The 16313-nt window shown below is 40.5% G+C and overlaps 1 protein-coding gene across 2 annotated transcripts in view; it reads right to left on the bottom strand.

Moving 5' to 3' along the window:
* Window positions 1–6136: 6136 nt before the first annotated feature.
* TBK1 (TANK binding kinase 1) overlaps window positions 6137–16313 on the bottom strand; it is a 29028-nt gene continuing 18851 nt past the window's right edge. For both annotated transcript variants that reach the window (XM_054086164.1, XM_054086172.1), the window contains exons 13-20: window positions 14077–14155; window positions 13108–13229; window positions 12908–12984; window positions 12511–12550; window positions 8930–9218; window positions 8080–8186; window positions 7717–7788; window positions 6137–6963 (exon numbers count right to left, since the gene is read on the bottom strand). In XM_054086164.1, coding sequence (XP_053942139.1) covers window positions 6930–6963; window positions 7717–7788; window positions 8080–8186; window positions 8930–9218; window positions 12511–12550; window positions 12908–12984; window positions 13108–13229; window positions 14077–14155 — 820 coding nt within the window. In that variant the 3' untranslated portion in view covers window positions 6137–6929. The remainder of the gene's footprint in view (window positions 6964–7716; window positions 7789–8079; window positions 8187–8929; window positions 9219–12510; window positions 12551–12907; window positions 12985–13107; window positions 13230–14076; window positions 14156–16313) is intronic.

Genomic DNA, 16313 nt, shown 5'->3' with positions numbered 1-16313 from the left:
AGGCAGTTGTAGACAGTGATAAGGTCTCCCCTCAGCCTCCTTTTCTCCAGGCTAAACAACCCCAGTTCCCTCAGCCGCTCCTCATAACACTTGTTCTCCAGCCTCTTCACCAGCTTCCTTGCCCTTCTCTGGATGGGACCTCAATGTCTTTCTTACAGTCTTTCTTATAGTGAGGGGCCCAAAACTGAACACAGTATTCGACATGTAACCTCTTGCATTCAAAGTGTGTTCCTCCTCTCAGGGAGGAAGGACCACGGCCGGGGCCTCTGGAGTGCCCCTGCTCCCATGTTCCCCTGCAGAAAGTAGCTGATGTATCCAACACCTTTACCTGCCGTTTTCAAGGCATTCACTAAAAACGTGCCTTGCAAAGTGTTTCCAGGAGGGTGTTTTACTGCTGCAGAAAAAATGGTTAAGAACAAATAGTACACTGCTGGTGGCGACTTCAGCTTTGGTGTTTCCCAAGCTGAAGTGTCCACGAGAAGTGTTTTAGGGAGTCTCCTTGGTGGCGGGTGAGAGACAGGAGCTGCAGGGGCTGGGAACACAGTGAGGGGTGGGACAGTCTCTGGCCCCACTGCTGTGTGAACCTCGTGAGGTTCAACAAAGGCCAAGTGTAAGGTACTGCACCTGGGCCGGGGCAGTCCCTGATTTCAAGACAGGATGGGGGTGACATGATTGAGAGCAGCCCTGTGGAGAAGGACTTTGGGGGTGCTCATTGATGAGAAGCTTTACATGAGCTGGTAATGAGCACTCCAGCGCAATAGGCCAACTGTGTCCTGGGCTGCATCAAAAGAAGCGTGGCCAGCAGGACGAGGGAGGGGATTCTGCCCCTCTAGTCTGCTCAGGTGACACCTCATCTGGAGTATTGTGTCCAGAGGAGGGCCGCAAAGATGATCAGAGGGCTGGAGCACCTACCATATGAGGACAGGCTGAGAGGGTTGGGCTTGTTCAGCCTGGAGAAGAGAAGGCTCCAGGAGACATTACAGCAAACTTCCAGTACCTGAAGGGGCTCCAGGAAAGCTGGGGAGGGGCTTTTTACAAGGCCACGTAGTGATAAGACAAGGGGGAATGGCAGAGGTTGCCCAGGGAAGTGTTGAAGGCCACTTTGGATGGGTCCTTGAGCAGCCTGGTCTAGTGGGACATGTCCCTGCCCATGAAGGGGGGGTTGAACTGGATGGTCTTAAGGTCCCTTCCAACCTAAACCATTCTGTGATTCTATGATTCTTTGATTGCTCCTGCAGGTCCAACATCCAGCTTTGTAGCATGCTGGCAGCACATCACTGCGTCCTAAGGAAGGTAAAGCCTGAGTCTATCTAACCTGCAGCTTCAGGAAACACGTTTGGCTGTCACATCTCCTAAGCATTAGAAACATTATCTGTTTTAATGCAGCCTTGCACAGATTTTAAGTGGCTTAAAGTGGGATGTGGCCCAACTGAAGGCTTTTTCAGGATGTGGAGATGCAAGATTTATGAACAATTAATCTGCACATTCATGCATTTCATTCCAAGGAATGAAAGTGCAAAGAAATCAAGGCTTTTCCCCTGATTTCTTTAAAGGTTGCAAGCAGCTCCTGTCTGCTTAAATCTGAAACTGCTCTAGGGCTACTATGGCCATCACCGCGGGAACAGCCGCAGGATTGTTCTAGTGTCACCTTCCTTCATCATGAGTTAGCAAATGTGCCTGCCAAGCAAAGCAAATGGCTCGCCTAGCGAGATGCCAAGCTCGGCTCTCCCCAGCACAGCACCGCACTACACAGCTGGGTGCGCTTGCTCACAACCAGCTCTGCAATTGCTAAGAAACCTCACATCGTACAGCATAAAGGTACTTGAGACTGCCAAAGCAAGCCCAGCACTGGTACAGAGGGAGCTGGCAAGAGCTGGTGATGCACTTGGCACTGGTGAGGCCACACCTCAAATACTGTGTTCAGTTTTGGGCCCCTACTACAAGAAGGACATTGAGGTGCTGAAGTCTCTCCAGAAAAGAGTAACAAAGCTCATGAAGGGTCTAGACCACAAGACTTATGAGAAACAGATGAGGGAGGTGGAGCTGTTTAGTCCAGGGAAAAGGAGACTGAAAGGAGACCTTATCCCTCTCTACAACTACCTAAAAGGAGAGGTTTTAGCGAGATGGGGGTTGGTCTCTTCTCCCTGCTAGCAAGTGACAGGACAAGGGGAAATGGCCTCAAGATGGACCAGGGGAGATTTAAGTTCGATATCAGGAGGAATTTCTTTACTGAAAGGGTTGTCAGACATTGGAATCGGTTGCCCAGGGAGGTGGTTGAGTTGCCATCCTTGGAGGTGTTTAAAGACGAGTAGATGTCTTACCTGGGGACATGGTCTAATGTCAGACTTAGCAGGGCTGAATTGATGACTGTACTCGATGATCTCAAAGGTCTTTACCAGCTCAAATGATTCTGTGATTCATCAGGTTTTGATGAAAATGATCTACCTAAATTACTTAAAGCAGCCAGTCCAGGAAACGTTTCCCATGCCTAGGCAGTGGTGGCTCAAACCTTGATGAAAAGGCTGAGGAAACCTGGGTAGTCCTAGACTTCACTGAACATTTGTGTAAGTTTTCAGGAGCAGAATACAGCACTGAACAACTGCAATGTGCCCATTTGTAGCACGCTAGCAGCTCTATCTGTTGCAGTCAGTCTTCCTTGTCAATAGGACACAAAGTTCTCCAAAAGATAAGCATTTACAAGCAGAACTACTGCTGGCCAGACTCGTACCACCGTCAAAACAGCAAACTCCACTGAGGGATACTACCCCTGCCACATTTTTTTTTGTGATCACTGGAACAAATAACAAAAAGCTGTTCAGAGCACCAAGAATTAAAAGGTCATGCAGCCTTGCCAATGGCAGAATCAGCCACGAGAGCTCCCAACCTGTTCTTAAATCCCCTCTCAGCCAATGTTGCTCAGTTCCCAGAAAAGTCTGCTCTGGGGCTTGACTCTTTTTAATGTTACAAAGATTTTTCCAAACTCTTAGACTGGATTTTCTTTCTTGCACTACAATTTCTGCTCATAATCTCTAATCCTTTCATCACAGACATGGTGTCGAACCCTGTTCTTCTCTAACAGCCTTTAGATGACCACACTCCTTCTTCCAATCTATTTTTTCACTTTCAGCCAACCAACTCCTATTTCCCCAACGCCTCGGGTAAGTTTTTCTAGACCCTAGACATTCTTTTTTTCTCCCCTAACTTATCTTTAGGTGGCAAATATAAGCCAGTTTAAAGGTTCACATCACCAGGCTGGACACACGTTAACCAGGCTTTCTTCTACACAGACTGGGGTGGGCATCCATCCCACTGATTTTCAGGTCTCTAGCTAGAAGCAGTCACTGGTTTAGCTATAAAACCAATTACTATGCCCTCCCTGCAATGGATTTCACATTCGCAGCAGGCTGTGCAACTACTTTGTAATACTTCTGTGTTTAATTTTACCCATACAAGTTCACTCCACATCTCCTATCTTCTAGGCTTCAAGCTTTACAAACCCCAAAAAGTAATCTTTTCCATTCAGCCCTTTTAATCCTTGCCGTAGTATCATATCCAAAATTATTCTATGATGACCACTTCTACAGTGATTAACTAAATTAGCACTGATAGAGCTCCACTAGTGTACTGCTTCACAGCAAGCAGGGACCCTGCACCTTGCCGCTGGTAGAAAGAACTGATTTTCATTAGAACACCTATTAGCAGTAGTTAAAAAAAAAAATAAAAGGATTAGTGGATCTACCAAATCACCTCTGCCAGTGATCCTGCTGTACGGGACATGTTTTCTGGACAGCTGGCCAGTGGGGGCGAACCTGCAATTTACTACTTCAGATTTCAGGCTCTGCATTGAACTTATAAGAGAATAATAATCTTGTGAGACCTTACCTGTTGTCCAGTTCTGGAATCCTCAATGTAAGAAGGATATTGAGCTGTTGGAACGGGTCCAGAGGAGGGACACAAAGATGATGAGAGGGCTGGAGCACCTCCCACATGAAGACAGGCTGAGAGAGCTGGGGTTGTTCAGTCTGGAGAAGGCTCTGAGGAGACCTTATAGTGAGCTTCCAGTACCTGAAGGGGCTACAGGAAAGCTGGGGAGGGGCTTTTCACAAAGGTTTGTAGTGATAGGACAAGGGGCAATGGTTTTAAATTGGAAGAGGGAAGATTTAGATTAGACATTAGGAAGAAATTCTTCACCATGAGAGTGATGAGGCACTGGCGCAGGTTGCCCAGGGAAGTTGTGGCTGCCCCATCCCTGGAAGTGTTCAAGGCCAGGTTGGATGGGGCCTTGAGCAGCCTGGTCTGGTGGGAGGCGTCCCTGCCCATGGCAGGGGAGTTGGAACTGGATGGGCTTTAAGGTCCCTTTCAACCCAAACCGTTGATTCTGTGAATAAAAATTTTTTTAAGGTAATACTGAAATTAACAGAAAGTGAAATTATGGAAAGACACAGAAGTACACACAGTACAGTAAGTGGCTGATGATGTATTTATGTCAATAAGTCATTCACTCATGCAATTCATATGAAGACAGGTTTGTTCAAGTAACAGATAATTAATATAATAAGGTAAGCCCCCCCCAAACATTAAGCCAACTTCAGGAGGAAGAACCATATATTACTTTCTATTACTTCTTTTGGCAAATCAGTAGCATGGCTGATAGTATCAGGACACTTAGTCTGAGACAAAATTGATGTACTATACACTATGCTTTGACGTGAAAAACACATTTGCTTCAGAAGAACATAATCAGTAGATTATGAACTGATTACTTCAAGTTGTTTTGCTACTGCTTATTTAAAATTGCTTAGGAAAAGCAATTTTAACAAGATTAAGATTACTGATGTATTCAGCAACACTAAAACCAGCAATGTTTAAAATGAACATAAAATATAAGGTAAAACATTTTCAATCATGTAAAAGAATGCCGCATGTACTGCAATATATAGACTATATTGTTACTGCAATTAACTGTCTTTTTCAGTCTGCTTCTGTATAAAGAAGTTGAAAACTATATATGCACACTAACATTTGATTTCTTTCAAAACTGAAAACCTTTGAAATGACAAGGTATTACAGATGTAATATTGGAACCCACCCATAACTTATGCACAATTTGAGAGCCATATTCTTTTAATGCTTATACATGTATTTTACTGACAGTGAGACTGTAGATGTGAATGAACAAATGTAGCAGGCATTAAAACATTCCAGTTAGACATGAATTTGGTACTAAAAAAAAAGAAAAGAGCGCCACGGCTCACCAAGGAAACACACGTAATAAGCACTTGTACTCATTTTGCATAGCTAGATTTTTTGTGGGGGACAAAGCCTGCCAAGTAAGAAGGTGCTCACATGGGTGCAAAAATATCTGAAGTCCTTTGTAATATTTGATTCTCACCAACAGCACTGGAAAGCAGGTCTCAGATATCACAGCGGTGAATTTCTTCTTTTAACAAAACATCAGTTATAGATTTCAGAAGTTTCTATTCAAAATTTTTTTTTTTTTTTTTAAATGCAATGGAAATATTTTGTATTCTGACCTGGACAGATAAGCAGGGAAGAAGCATCACAAAACCATCAGATGCCATCACAGGTTACCTTACACCATTAGGTATGGAAAACTCTAAACACTAGTTGGTCCAGCTCTTCTTATCGATGTAATACTGCAACTAGAAATGGTGCTGGACACCACTGAACATCCATGGCCAGGTTCCCACAAAGGAAGAATGAGTCCTGCAATATTTCCATGCTCTTCATCTCAAACAAGTACACCTGCAGCACCCAAACAAATCAAAGCACGCTTTCTGAGTTTCTGTCTGTTTTCTTTCCTCTTTCTCCTCTCTTACATATTTTGGAGCAGGCAGTTTCATTCTTCATCTCTGCAACTAAATCATGTAGTATTGAAAGTAATAACTGATACTGGAAAATAAATACACAGTCTTGCTAAATTTTCCACCCAAGGTTGAGACCTTATTCGTAAGTCAGCAGTGGATGTAGTCTCTTTTCAAGATCCAAAGTGGTACCTTGTTTTTCCCATATTCGGTTGCCTCCGTGGCAGGATGCTGTCTTGTTTACCAACTGCCCAAAAATTCTCCTAGTAGCTTTTTTAACCTTTTTTAAAAATTATGCCCAGAAAACAGGATCTGAAAAAAAACTGTTTTATTTTAGGAAACTGCTTGTCTTGTGGTGAAATTCTGAAAATTATGTACTCTAAAAAAGGCATTTTTATGTTTAGTATCAACAACGTGGAGTGCAAAATTTCCATATAGTGAGCAGTCAAATGATTATAGACAACACGGCACCAAATACAGAGAGGAACTTAAAAAAATATCAGTAATTTGTTTTCTCAAGTACAAGCGAACAGCAGTTTGGATGTGAAGGAAAGAAAAATGCATTTCCACTCTGTCCTATCTGTGCTTTTAGTCCCTATTCACACCTCTTTAAAAAGATTTCATTTAAAACAGTCGCCATATTCAGTGATGATCAGAGTCATTCAGCTGGACTCCAAAATAATAGTGGCAGTTAAAGGAAATCTGAAACACCCTTTAAAGGCTATTCATGATGTTTAGAGCACTGCAAGTCCTCTTGGAATAAAGACTGAATTGCATTCTGAAAAAAGGGCAATATTCAAAGCAAACAAATGTCAATTCCATCAACAACACCTTTGCCTTTAGGACTTTGTCAGAGATTCTCCAAGAGGCTAAATTCCCTGCTAGGAGCAATTCTATTCTAACATTGACCAAAAAAAGATATATTCTTTTATATTTACATATTATACATATTTACATTTTGTAATACTACAGTTGTAGAGGGGAAAAAAAACCTGGATACAGATGTATTATCTGCCTTTAAATGTCCCAAGAGTATTTTTCTCCCCGTTGAAAAAATTTACAAGTCTTCTCCATGTCCTCTGACAGCTACATACAGTCCACATTTCACAGGCCACCATCCGTAGTCAAATCACCAAATCTAAAATGAAAAAATAGCGTATGCTTAGGTGATTCACTAGATTACAGCACCAATCCTTAATTCATTGTTATTTATTTATGGGTATTTCTTTTCCCTGCCATATACCAACAAATATATTTGTATAACTCTTCTGTATGTGCAAAGAAGATAGAAAAAAGGATACTATGCTCCAAGTACGGGATTGGGGATGGGGAACAAACCAAACCAAATTCAGCTTGAAGCTAAGCTCAGCTCCACTAGCAATTTGCCCTGAAGCTTTCAGGAGATCATCATTTTTATAAATTTTATCATCACAAGAAGAAAAAAAGCAAAGTCAGTCTGTAAATGATAGCGACTGTAAGAAATACGTTGGCCTCTTTTTATTCACTTTATTTAACTAATCTAAAAACTGAAAAATCATTCATTCAGATTGGTCTAATTCCACAGCTGTTACAAATTACATCTAAAAATGAAGAATTAAAAGACACCACTGGATTGCTGCAAAAGTATTGTGTTAATGTTCAGAATTAATCTGTCTGTACAACATCTATTTTTATTAGCTCAACGTAATGCTGCATAAGAATGATTTTAGAGTAGTACTGCAAGGTTTTGAATACATTCTTTTTTTTTGTCACACCTCAGATGAACAGTTCAAAAAATATATTTACAGTTGAAGAGATTATAATCCCTTAGTTTAAAATCTGGATCTACAAAATATACCAAATTAAGCCTCTTCCTACTATCAGCCCCAAAAAAGGGAAAACAATTGCTTGCCTTTCCAAAATGTGATTATTCTCAGCCAGCTCTTTAACAACGCCTTCCATTTCCTCCTTGAGTTTCTTCATACTACAGTAATAAGAAACAAAAGAAAGGTTAAAAGTTTCATAGGAGTTATCTGCTATGATCACTCACCACCATAAAGCTTTCAGCAACCTGTCAGTACATACAGAATAAGGGACAAATTACAGGTTGATTATTTACTAAAAGCTTCCCAATCTACAACGCCACTTCAGAAATAGAAAGTTTTTTTCAGCCATACAAAATTCTTGGTCTTAACACAGTCAACCATTTTTTTTTTCCAATTCACGTGTATAACAGGTATATAATATTACATCAACCCAAGTAAGAAATACTCACCCAAGAGTCATTTCCACCAATGTGTTTGAGCTTGGATAGACTGTATTCATTGTATGTTTCATCCCACTCGAAGCTGCAAATATTTTCTGCGGCAGAGTGTCTTGCAACTGCAATAGATAAAAGGAAAATGTAAGTTACAAAACAAGTTGTCATATGTATCTTAATATCCACCTTAAAATCCTCCTTTAAATTCTTCATTGTTATGATACTTCGTAAGGCCATTACAGCAGCAAAGCGGCTGACAGACATCTCTCTCCAGGGAGACCTTACAGTGGTCTTCCAGTACCTGAAGGAGTGATAGGATGAGGGGTAATAGCTTTAAATTCCAAGGGGGAAGATTTAGATTAGACATTAGGAAGAAATTCTTCACCATGAGAGTGGTGAGGCACTGGCACAGGTTGCCGGGGGAAACTGTGGCTGCCCCATCCTTGGAAGTGTGTTCAAGGCCAGGTTGGATGGGGCTTTGAGCAGCCTGATCTGGAGGGAGGTGTCCCTGCTCATGGCTGGGGAGTGGAACTGGATGGACTTTAAGGCACATCCATTTGCAGAGATTTTTCTGTGGGAATGCTAACACTACTGAAAAAAAAAAACCCACCAAAAAAACCCGGCAAAATTAAAACACTCCCAAACTCCAAAATCAACTCAGGCTTCAAAAATTCACACCACTCTCCACACCAATCCAGCTTCAGTAGTGAAGCTACTACAGAGCACGGACTAAATCCCGGCAGCCCTGTATTTTAACACAACTGCGTTAACACATGACTCAATACAAACATGACTATTGACATTAAACAAAGTGGAATAGTCTTTTATCTCTGCAAACACTTTATAGAATCTTGAAGCCTTCTACCTCATTTATATAATCCTGGTATTTGGATATCTCTTCTTCAATATCAAAACACTGGTTGGTGAGAGCCAGTAACTGCTTCCTTGTGTGAAGCATCTTCCTAAAAGAAAAACAGTTTTCTTTTAAGAGCTTCCTTCTATAAAAGCGGGGCAGTGAACATTGCCAACTATTAAAGAAATCAATAGCTTGCCTTGTCCAGTCCTCAGCCTTGTCCAAAAACGTATCATACTTGCTGACGCATTCATCTTTGAATAGCGCTATGGCTTTTGTAGCGTGCAAATACAGCTTCTGCCTGCAACACAGAAACAACCAGAACAGCGTTACACTGCTTTCAAAACCTCATTCCTCTAACTTACTTTCTGAAGCTTGGAGAAGAGGTATGTGGACTTAAAATCCCTTCAGCCAACTTTATGCACGCTGTTGTAATATATAAGAATTCAATATGCTGCATGATCTGACAGTTTATATTTCAAAAATATTGCCTAGCAAGAAAAAAAAAATTTTGAAGCATTTAGTTGCAATTATTTTATATATGAATAAATGGTCAAACGTATTCTCCGAGTCAGCATCTACCCAAGCAGGTATATTTAAGGAAAAGAGATTCTAAATGAAAAGAACAGAAATCCTTATTATTTCTTATTTGCCTTCTGCAGATACTTGGAACTTCCAGCGTATATGAGTAATTCTTTGTGCTGAATAATACACGTGCAAGAAGAAAACAGGATTTGGGGGTCAACTTAAGACAAGAAAAAAAGCAAGCAGATATGGTCAGGAAAGCAAACCAAAACTCAGTTCTGGTTAGTGTTGCAGACTAATTCTGGTGTAACTGCCTTACCATGCTACACAGTGCACCAGTAAGCGAAACTAAGGGATCCTGGGACACTGCAGTCTAACATCTGCTTCAGGTATTCCATCAACTCTTGCATAATAGCTAATGGTTAATCAAATTCTGGCTGGAGTGTGGCTGGATTGTCATCAGGCATGCATACCTGTCATCTGACCAGGAAAAATCTGAACCAAGTGCTGCTCCCTTGTCTCTCTAGTGGTAAATATAACAAAGGCCAGCCTCGGCTGCTAATGGCACACAGTTCTTAACAAAAAACACTGACATGTCTCTTTGGGGTGAATCAAGTAAAATAAAGATTTAGTTAGGATCTCAAACATACCTAACAATCCCAAGGAGACATTGATGGTAGACAATATATCACTATTCCACAACATGAAAATTAAGCGTATTTATTTGAAGTTATTCACATATTAATACAAGGGCACGGTTTGAATAGTAGAAAAAAACTAAAATTTCTTCAATCTGCCCAAGGGAGTGTAGTTTTAAAATGAGCTATGGATTGTCTCTCTCTGTTTGCCTGTTTTCCAACTATATCCTTAAAAGCACATGACAAAACTATTGCTCAGATTCTCTCTCATGTTAACTTTAGTTCCTTGCTATTGCAAGACAGCGATGTGTCTAAGTCTCTTTCAGTTTATCAAAATCAGTCTCGCAGGTTTCCTGCCCCTGCTGTCCTTTATCTTAAGGCAATCTCCCTGCCACTGGCAGTCTCCCCATTTGTCATTCACAATGGAAAAATTGAGTGGCAACAGTTGTGACAATACCAGTCCGTTCTGCATGTCTGCTTTCTGTCTGTAATTGTCAGTGAAGCCACACAAGTGGCAGCAATGGCTAGAGATTTTGGAAAGTTACAGCAGCGGTATTTAAATTCATATAGCACTCAGCAAAGTCCAGGGAACCACTCAACTGACCAGCCATTAGGAGAAGAACTTAGTTATGTAAACACAAGTGTCTAGCTTCATTTGAGATGCACATGGATATCCTGCCCTGCTTCCAACTGTCCAGCCAGAAAGGTGTAGGTTTCCCACTTGTCTTGTATCCTAATTGCCAGTCTCAGAGCATATCTCAGATACCTTAGAATCATAGAACCACTGAGGTTGGAAAAGACCATTAAGGTCTAGTCCAACCATAAATGTAACACTGCCAAGTCCACCACTAAACCATGTCCTTAAGCACCATCTACACATCTTTTTAACACCTCCTAGGATGGTGACTCCACCATCTCCCTCGGCAGTGCGTTCCAACATTTGACAACCCTTTCAGTGAGGAAATTTTTCTTAATATCCAATCTGAACCTCTCCTGGTGCAACTTGATGCCGTTCCTTCTCATTCTATCACCTATCACTTGGGAGAAGAGATCAATACCCACCTTGCTACAACCTCCTTTCAGGTACTTGTAGAGAATAAGGTCTCCCCTCGGCCTCCTCTTCTCCAGACTGAACAAGCCCCATTCCCTCAGCCGTTCCGCGTAAGACTTGTGCTCCAGACCCTTCACCAGCTTTGTTGCCCTTCTCTGGACACGCTTCAGCACCTCAAGGTCTTTCTTGTAGTGAGGGGGCCAAAGCTGAATACAGTAGTTGAGGTGCAGCCTCACCAGTGTCAAGTACAGGGGGATGATCACTTCCCTACTCCTGCTGGCCACTCATTTCTGTTACAAGCCAGGATACTGTTTGCCTTCTTGGCCACCTGAGCACACTGTTGGCTCATGTTAGGCCAGCTGTCAACCAACACCTCTGGGTCCTTTCCCACTGGGCAGCTTTGCAGCCACTCCTGCCCAAGCTGCATGAGGCACTTGGCCTCACTGAACACCATACAGCTGGCCTTGGCGCTTTGATCCAGCCTGTCCTGATCCCTCTGTCTTCCTCAAGCAGATCAACACTCCCAAACAACTTCATGTCATCTGCAAACCTCCTGAGCGTGTGATCAATCCCCTCATCCATATAATTGATAAAGATATTAAACAGAACTGGCCCCAAGATTGAACCCCATGGAACACTGCTTGTGACCATTCACCAATTGGACTTAACTTCATTCACCGCAACTCTTCGATCTTGGCTATCCAGTCAGTTTTTTACCTTAGGGCAATTTAAATAGTATCAGGGTTCTGTGTATGAGAAGCTGAATCGATCCTGAGACAAGTACAGCAGTATACGAGCAGAGCAGCTGTTTACAGTTACTCAGGAGTTCATCAGTGGAGCCTAATGGCAACCTGGACATTCAGGGTTACATACAGACACTTAACGTGGCCATCTCTTCTAAGTGAAAATTTTAAACACATATGGAGAACTGCTTTAAAATTTATTTTGTGTGCCATAGTTCCTGGAAGATTAAATCATTCTAGAATGTTATTCAGCTAGCCCATATTTTATTCATTTGTAGAAAATTATCTCCACTTTAATTACAAAGTCACTTTACTGTTACTGAAGGCTTTTTCCTTCCTAAAAAAAAAAACAGGAAAAAAATATGTGCTTCCTATAAGACAGTTATGCCCAAATAACAGGTGTTTCACATCTACGTTTAAAAGGTCTATTAGTGAAGAAACTCTGCTGCCAGAAAGCACCTCATTACCATTTGCTGGCACCGCTACGTATTAAGATATTTACAGGAATATTTTTGCAAAGCAATCCTAAAGAGGTCATAATTTACAATAAAAATCAAGAGAAGAGGGTATTGGCAAGAGCACCTGAAGGACCTGAAAGCAATCATAGCATTTCCCAAAGGTAACTTCAAAACTTACTTGTCAAACTTGTGAATTTGTTCTTCATTATAAGGAAGCCCTAGGATCAGAGCAGATGACAGACATTACCAGTTTAATTCTGTTAGTTGTATTTATGTAAAACTCCTTTAAGTTTACCCAGTTCCTATATGGTTTCCTTCTCCTGTCCTGATAGGTAAAAGCGGTCATCTACTTTTCCTTTCTCCTCTCCAGTCTTTCAATTCAAATTTATGAGATTAATAGCAGCGTTTTAAGTCATGTGGGCTCTAAGACGATAGCTCACTAAGAAAGACCTACAGACACACTGAATGTTACCAACTAACTCTCCATTCCTACCACAAATATCCTAGTGGAACAAGGACTGACCTGTCCTTTACATTACAGTTTATGTGAAAAATTAATTGAGTAAGTTACTTACTTCGTTCTGCTTTGTCTTTTTTGAACTGGTAATAAATATCTGTGATGGAACATAGCAGCGCCTGCAGCCTTTCTGGACTAGCGTAACAAAAGGAAGAAAACGAAATACAAGAACTTAAGTACCTATTAATGAGTTCTATGAACTACAATTCCATGTAAAATTCAATACATATTAAAACAATTAATACAGTTACTACTCACTTTCTGTCTTTTGGATGCATGCCTTCCTGATTTGCCCAGGTGTCAGCCAGTAAACCACCAGGAGAAAGTTTGTTTTTGATATCTTGAAGACTAGTTTCTATTGTGCCTTGAGAGCTGGAGAGCTGCGTGAGAGAAAAAAAAAGTTCAATCTTACCACTGGGTAAAGTAAAAAGTCACTTGAGGCTGAAAACAGACAGAGCATGTTAATACTACAGAATCATTTGTTTCATTGACCTCCATTAAAGAACTATGCCCAATTTACCTGCCTAGGCTTTGATAGAACATGGTATTAGTAATGAAAGAATCATCTCTGAATCTGGGACTTCTGTCAGTTAATATTTCTTTTCTTTCAGCACCCTCAACATTAAGTTTCTACCTTTCATGAATTCCATATTTACACCTACACTTGTTCTATAAAATGACTATCCACATAATTCATGTCTTTCTTTCTCCACAGTTCATACAATCTTTAAAGGATAAACTCATTTTTCACCTTTTGCTTTTAGAATGGAGAACCCTATACGTGCTCCCAGGACATCACCGTGTAAAGTTATTTTCAATTTTTCCTTAGTTGTTGGGAAACACAATCCAAATTTCAAAGCAGATCATTCTGAAATGTGTTTGTGTACAGATCATCATTTCAGAAAGCCAATAAAGTAGTTTAAAATTCTTAAAGGAAAAGGGAAAAAACCTTCAAGGTAGAATATATTTCATTGCTGTAATTTTTTTACTTGATTAGTTTAGAAAATCAGACTATATTTTCAGTATACCGGGCTAATAAAAAGATTTACTCTATTTTCAGAAAGATATCCACATCTCAGTAGGGGCACTTTAACAATCACTGGAAATATAGAAATTACTTTGAAAATTCAGAGTTGTTATTCACAGAAAAAATCCGTGATATCACGTATTGGCTTCTTCTTTAGAAACACCATTTTGAGAATGATACGGGGTTTGTGAGATACTTACACGCAACAGTTTTGTGTGTATCTCTGAAATTTCATCTACTTCTGATGCTTCCAAGTTGATCTGCATCAAATTCTCATATCTGACCACAAAAAAAAAAAAAAACACGGTTAAAAACAAACAAGCAGTGAATATACTCAAAGTATTTCTTGAATCCAGAGATTAAAAAGAACTACCCTTCTCTTTTCTATGAACAACAAAATCTGTCAAGCATCAACCAAGAAACACTGACAGCCTTTAACAGCCATCAATAATGTATACATTTCAGTTACAAAGAAACAATTCCTTGATTTTTTTTTCCTGTATTTGACTTGTTAAAAAAGTTTGAAACTTCCATTCCTGATTTCTTCATTCAATTCTCATTACTTGTACTCAACAGGCAGTGGAAAACTATTTCCTCCCCTCAAATCATTTTTAAAAGGTTACCAAACTAAAGTTACTTCAAGTAGTCAACGGCACACAAGAAACTAATACTCCTGTGTACCAAAATGCTTTTCTGTGGAAACTTAGTGGAAAGGCTGAGTTACCAAAACCTCAGGCTGGTTGACTTAACAAAACCTCAAAGGCTGCATTGATAGCACCATCAATTCATATTGATGCTTTCCATACGACCGTAGCTCAAGTGCCAAGTAAATAATTCATGACGATATTTTTCCTGGAGTCTCAGGCACATTTTATTTTTATAAACACCATCACAAACAGCTAAGCTTCTTTCAAAAAAATGCTTACATTGCGCCAAGTTCAATACTTTCTTTATCTTTTCAAATAAAAGCTTTGTCATGCTTTGAAGCATAGCCTTGAAAAGGGAGGACAAACAAAGACGTGTACTTTGCTAACTCCATAAAAGCTTTCTGAAGTCAAATAAACTCAAAATCCTGCCCGTTTGTAAGGAGCCAAAAGACCATGTGTAAACACACAGCAAATTTCTGTTCACATGAGAACCACTCCAGTCTGCAAATGAACAATTTTTGTTCAAACTGCTGATCTGAGATACTGCTTAACGCACTAGACCCACAAATCAGAACCTATAGTGTTTTCTTTGGAGCTCTAGGTGATTTTCTTCTGTGGGGACCCGGAAGAATGCAGGAAGAAGCTATCTATCTGTAGCAAATACAGACTGAATAAGAATCAGACCTATCAACCAGTGTAAACTGGCTTGAACAAATCTTTGGATTACAGTCCTGATGGTTTCTAACTAGGTTACACAGACAGGCACATTGTTATCTTGCTAGTTTTGTTGTTGGGTTTGTTTTCATAGAATCATAGAATGCTTTGGGTTGGAAGGGATCTTAAAGCCCATCCAGTTCCACACCCCTTGCCACGGGAAGGAACACCTCACCCAACCTGGCTTACAACACTTCCATGGACAACCTGTGCCAGTGTCTCACCACCCTTATCATGAAGAATTTTCTTCCTAATGTCTAGCCTAAATCTTCCCCTTCCAGTTTAAAGCCACTCTCTCTTGTCCTATCACTCCATGCCCTTGTAAAAAGTCCCTCCCCAGCTTTCCTTTACACCCCTTTCAGGTACTGGAAAGCTGCTATAAGGTCTCCCCAGAGTCTCTTGTACTAAAAGATATCAATTCTTTAGTTGCTCCATACAAATTTTGTCAATTTTAAAGAAAGCGCGCTAAAAAAAAAAATCTTTCTGCTCTATAGGTATAAATAGGTCCACATGAGCAACAGTGAGATTCTGTGACACTGACCTCTGCCACTGAATTAACCAAAACAGACAAAAGTAACATAATAGTCAAGGACTTAAAAAATGACAGAAGTAGAATTTTCTGTGTAGTTTACTTTTGGCATTCCTATGAGCATGCACTTTGATCTACTGATACCATAATGCAGCTTTGTTCTGGGGGTAGTTGGGGGGCTTGGTTTTTGTTTGTTTGGTTTTATGTGAGGTTTGTGTTGTTTGGTTTTGGTTTGGTTTTTTTTTTTCAGCTGCTCTGTTATACTTCAACATTAAAATTCCTTCCATGCAGAAAGTGCTGCAGTCTTAAAAGCTGTGAAAGGGGCAGCACTTAAAGTCATCCTTAACAAACACACACAAGCAACCTCGGTGACAACAGCACTAAAGCACTAATAAAAGGAAAGTTACTGGATTTTTTTGTCCAGGCTTTACTATAGCCTCTAAAGTTAACAACAGCAAATGAACTGAATCAGACAAGAAAGAAGAAAAAGAACACATACAATTGCTACTCAACAGTAATCACTTGTTCCCACTAGGTTAAGCAGCAA

Source organism: Cuculus canorus, chromosome 1, assembly GCF_017976375.1.
Source record: "Cuculus canorus isolate bCucCan1 chromosome 1, bCucCan1.pri, whole genome shotgun sequence".
NCBI lineage: Eukaryota > Metazoa > Chordata > Aves > Cuculiformes > Cuculidae > Cuculus > Cuculus canorus.
Note: the sequence above shows the minus strand (reverse complement) of the source record. Positions and strands in the feature narration are given on the sequence as shown.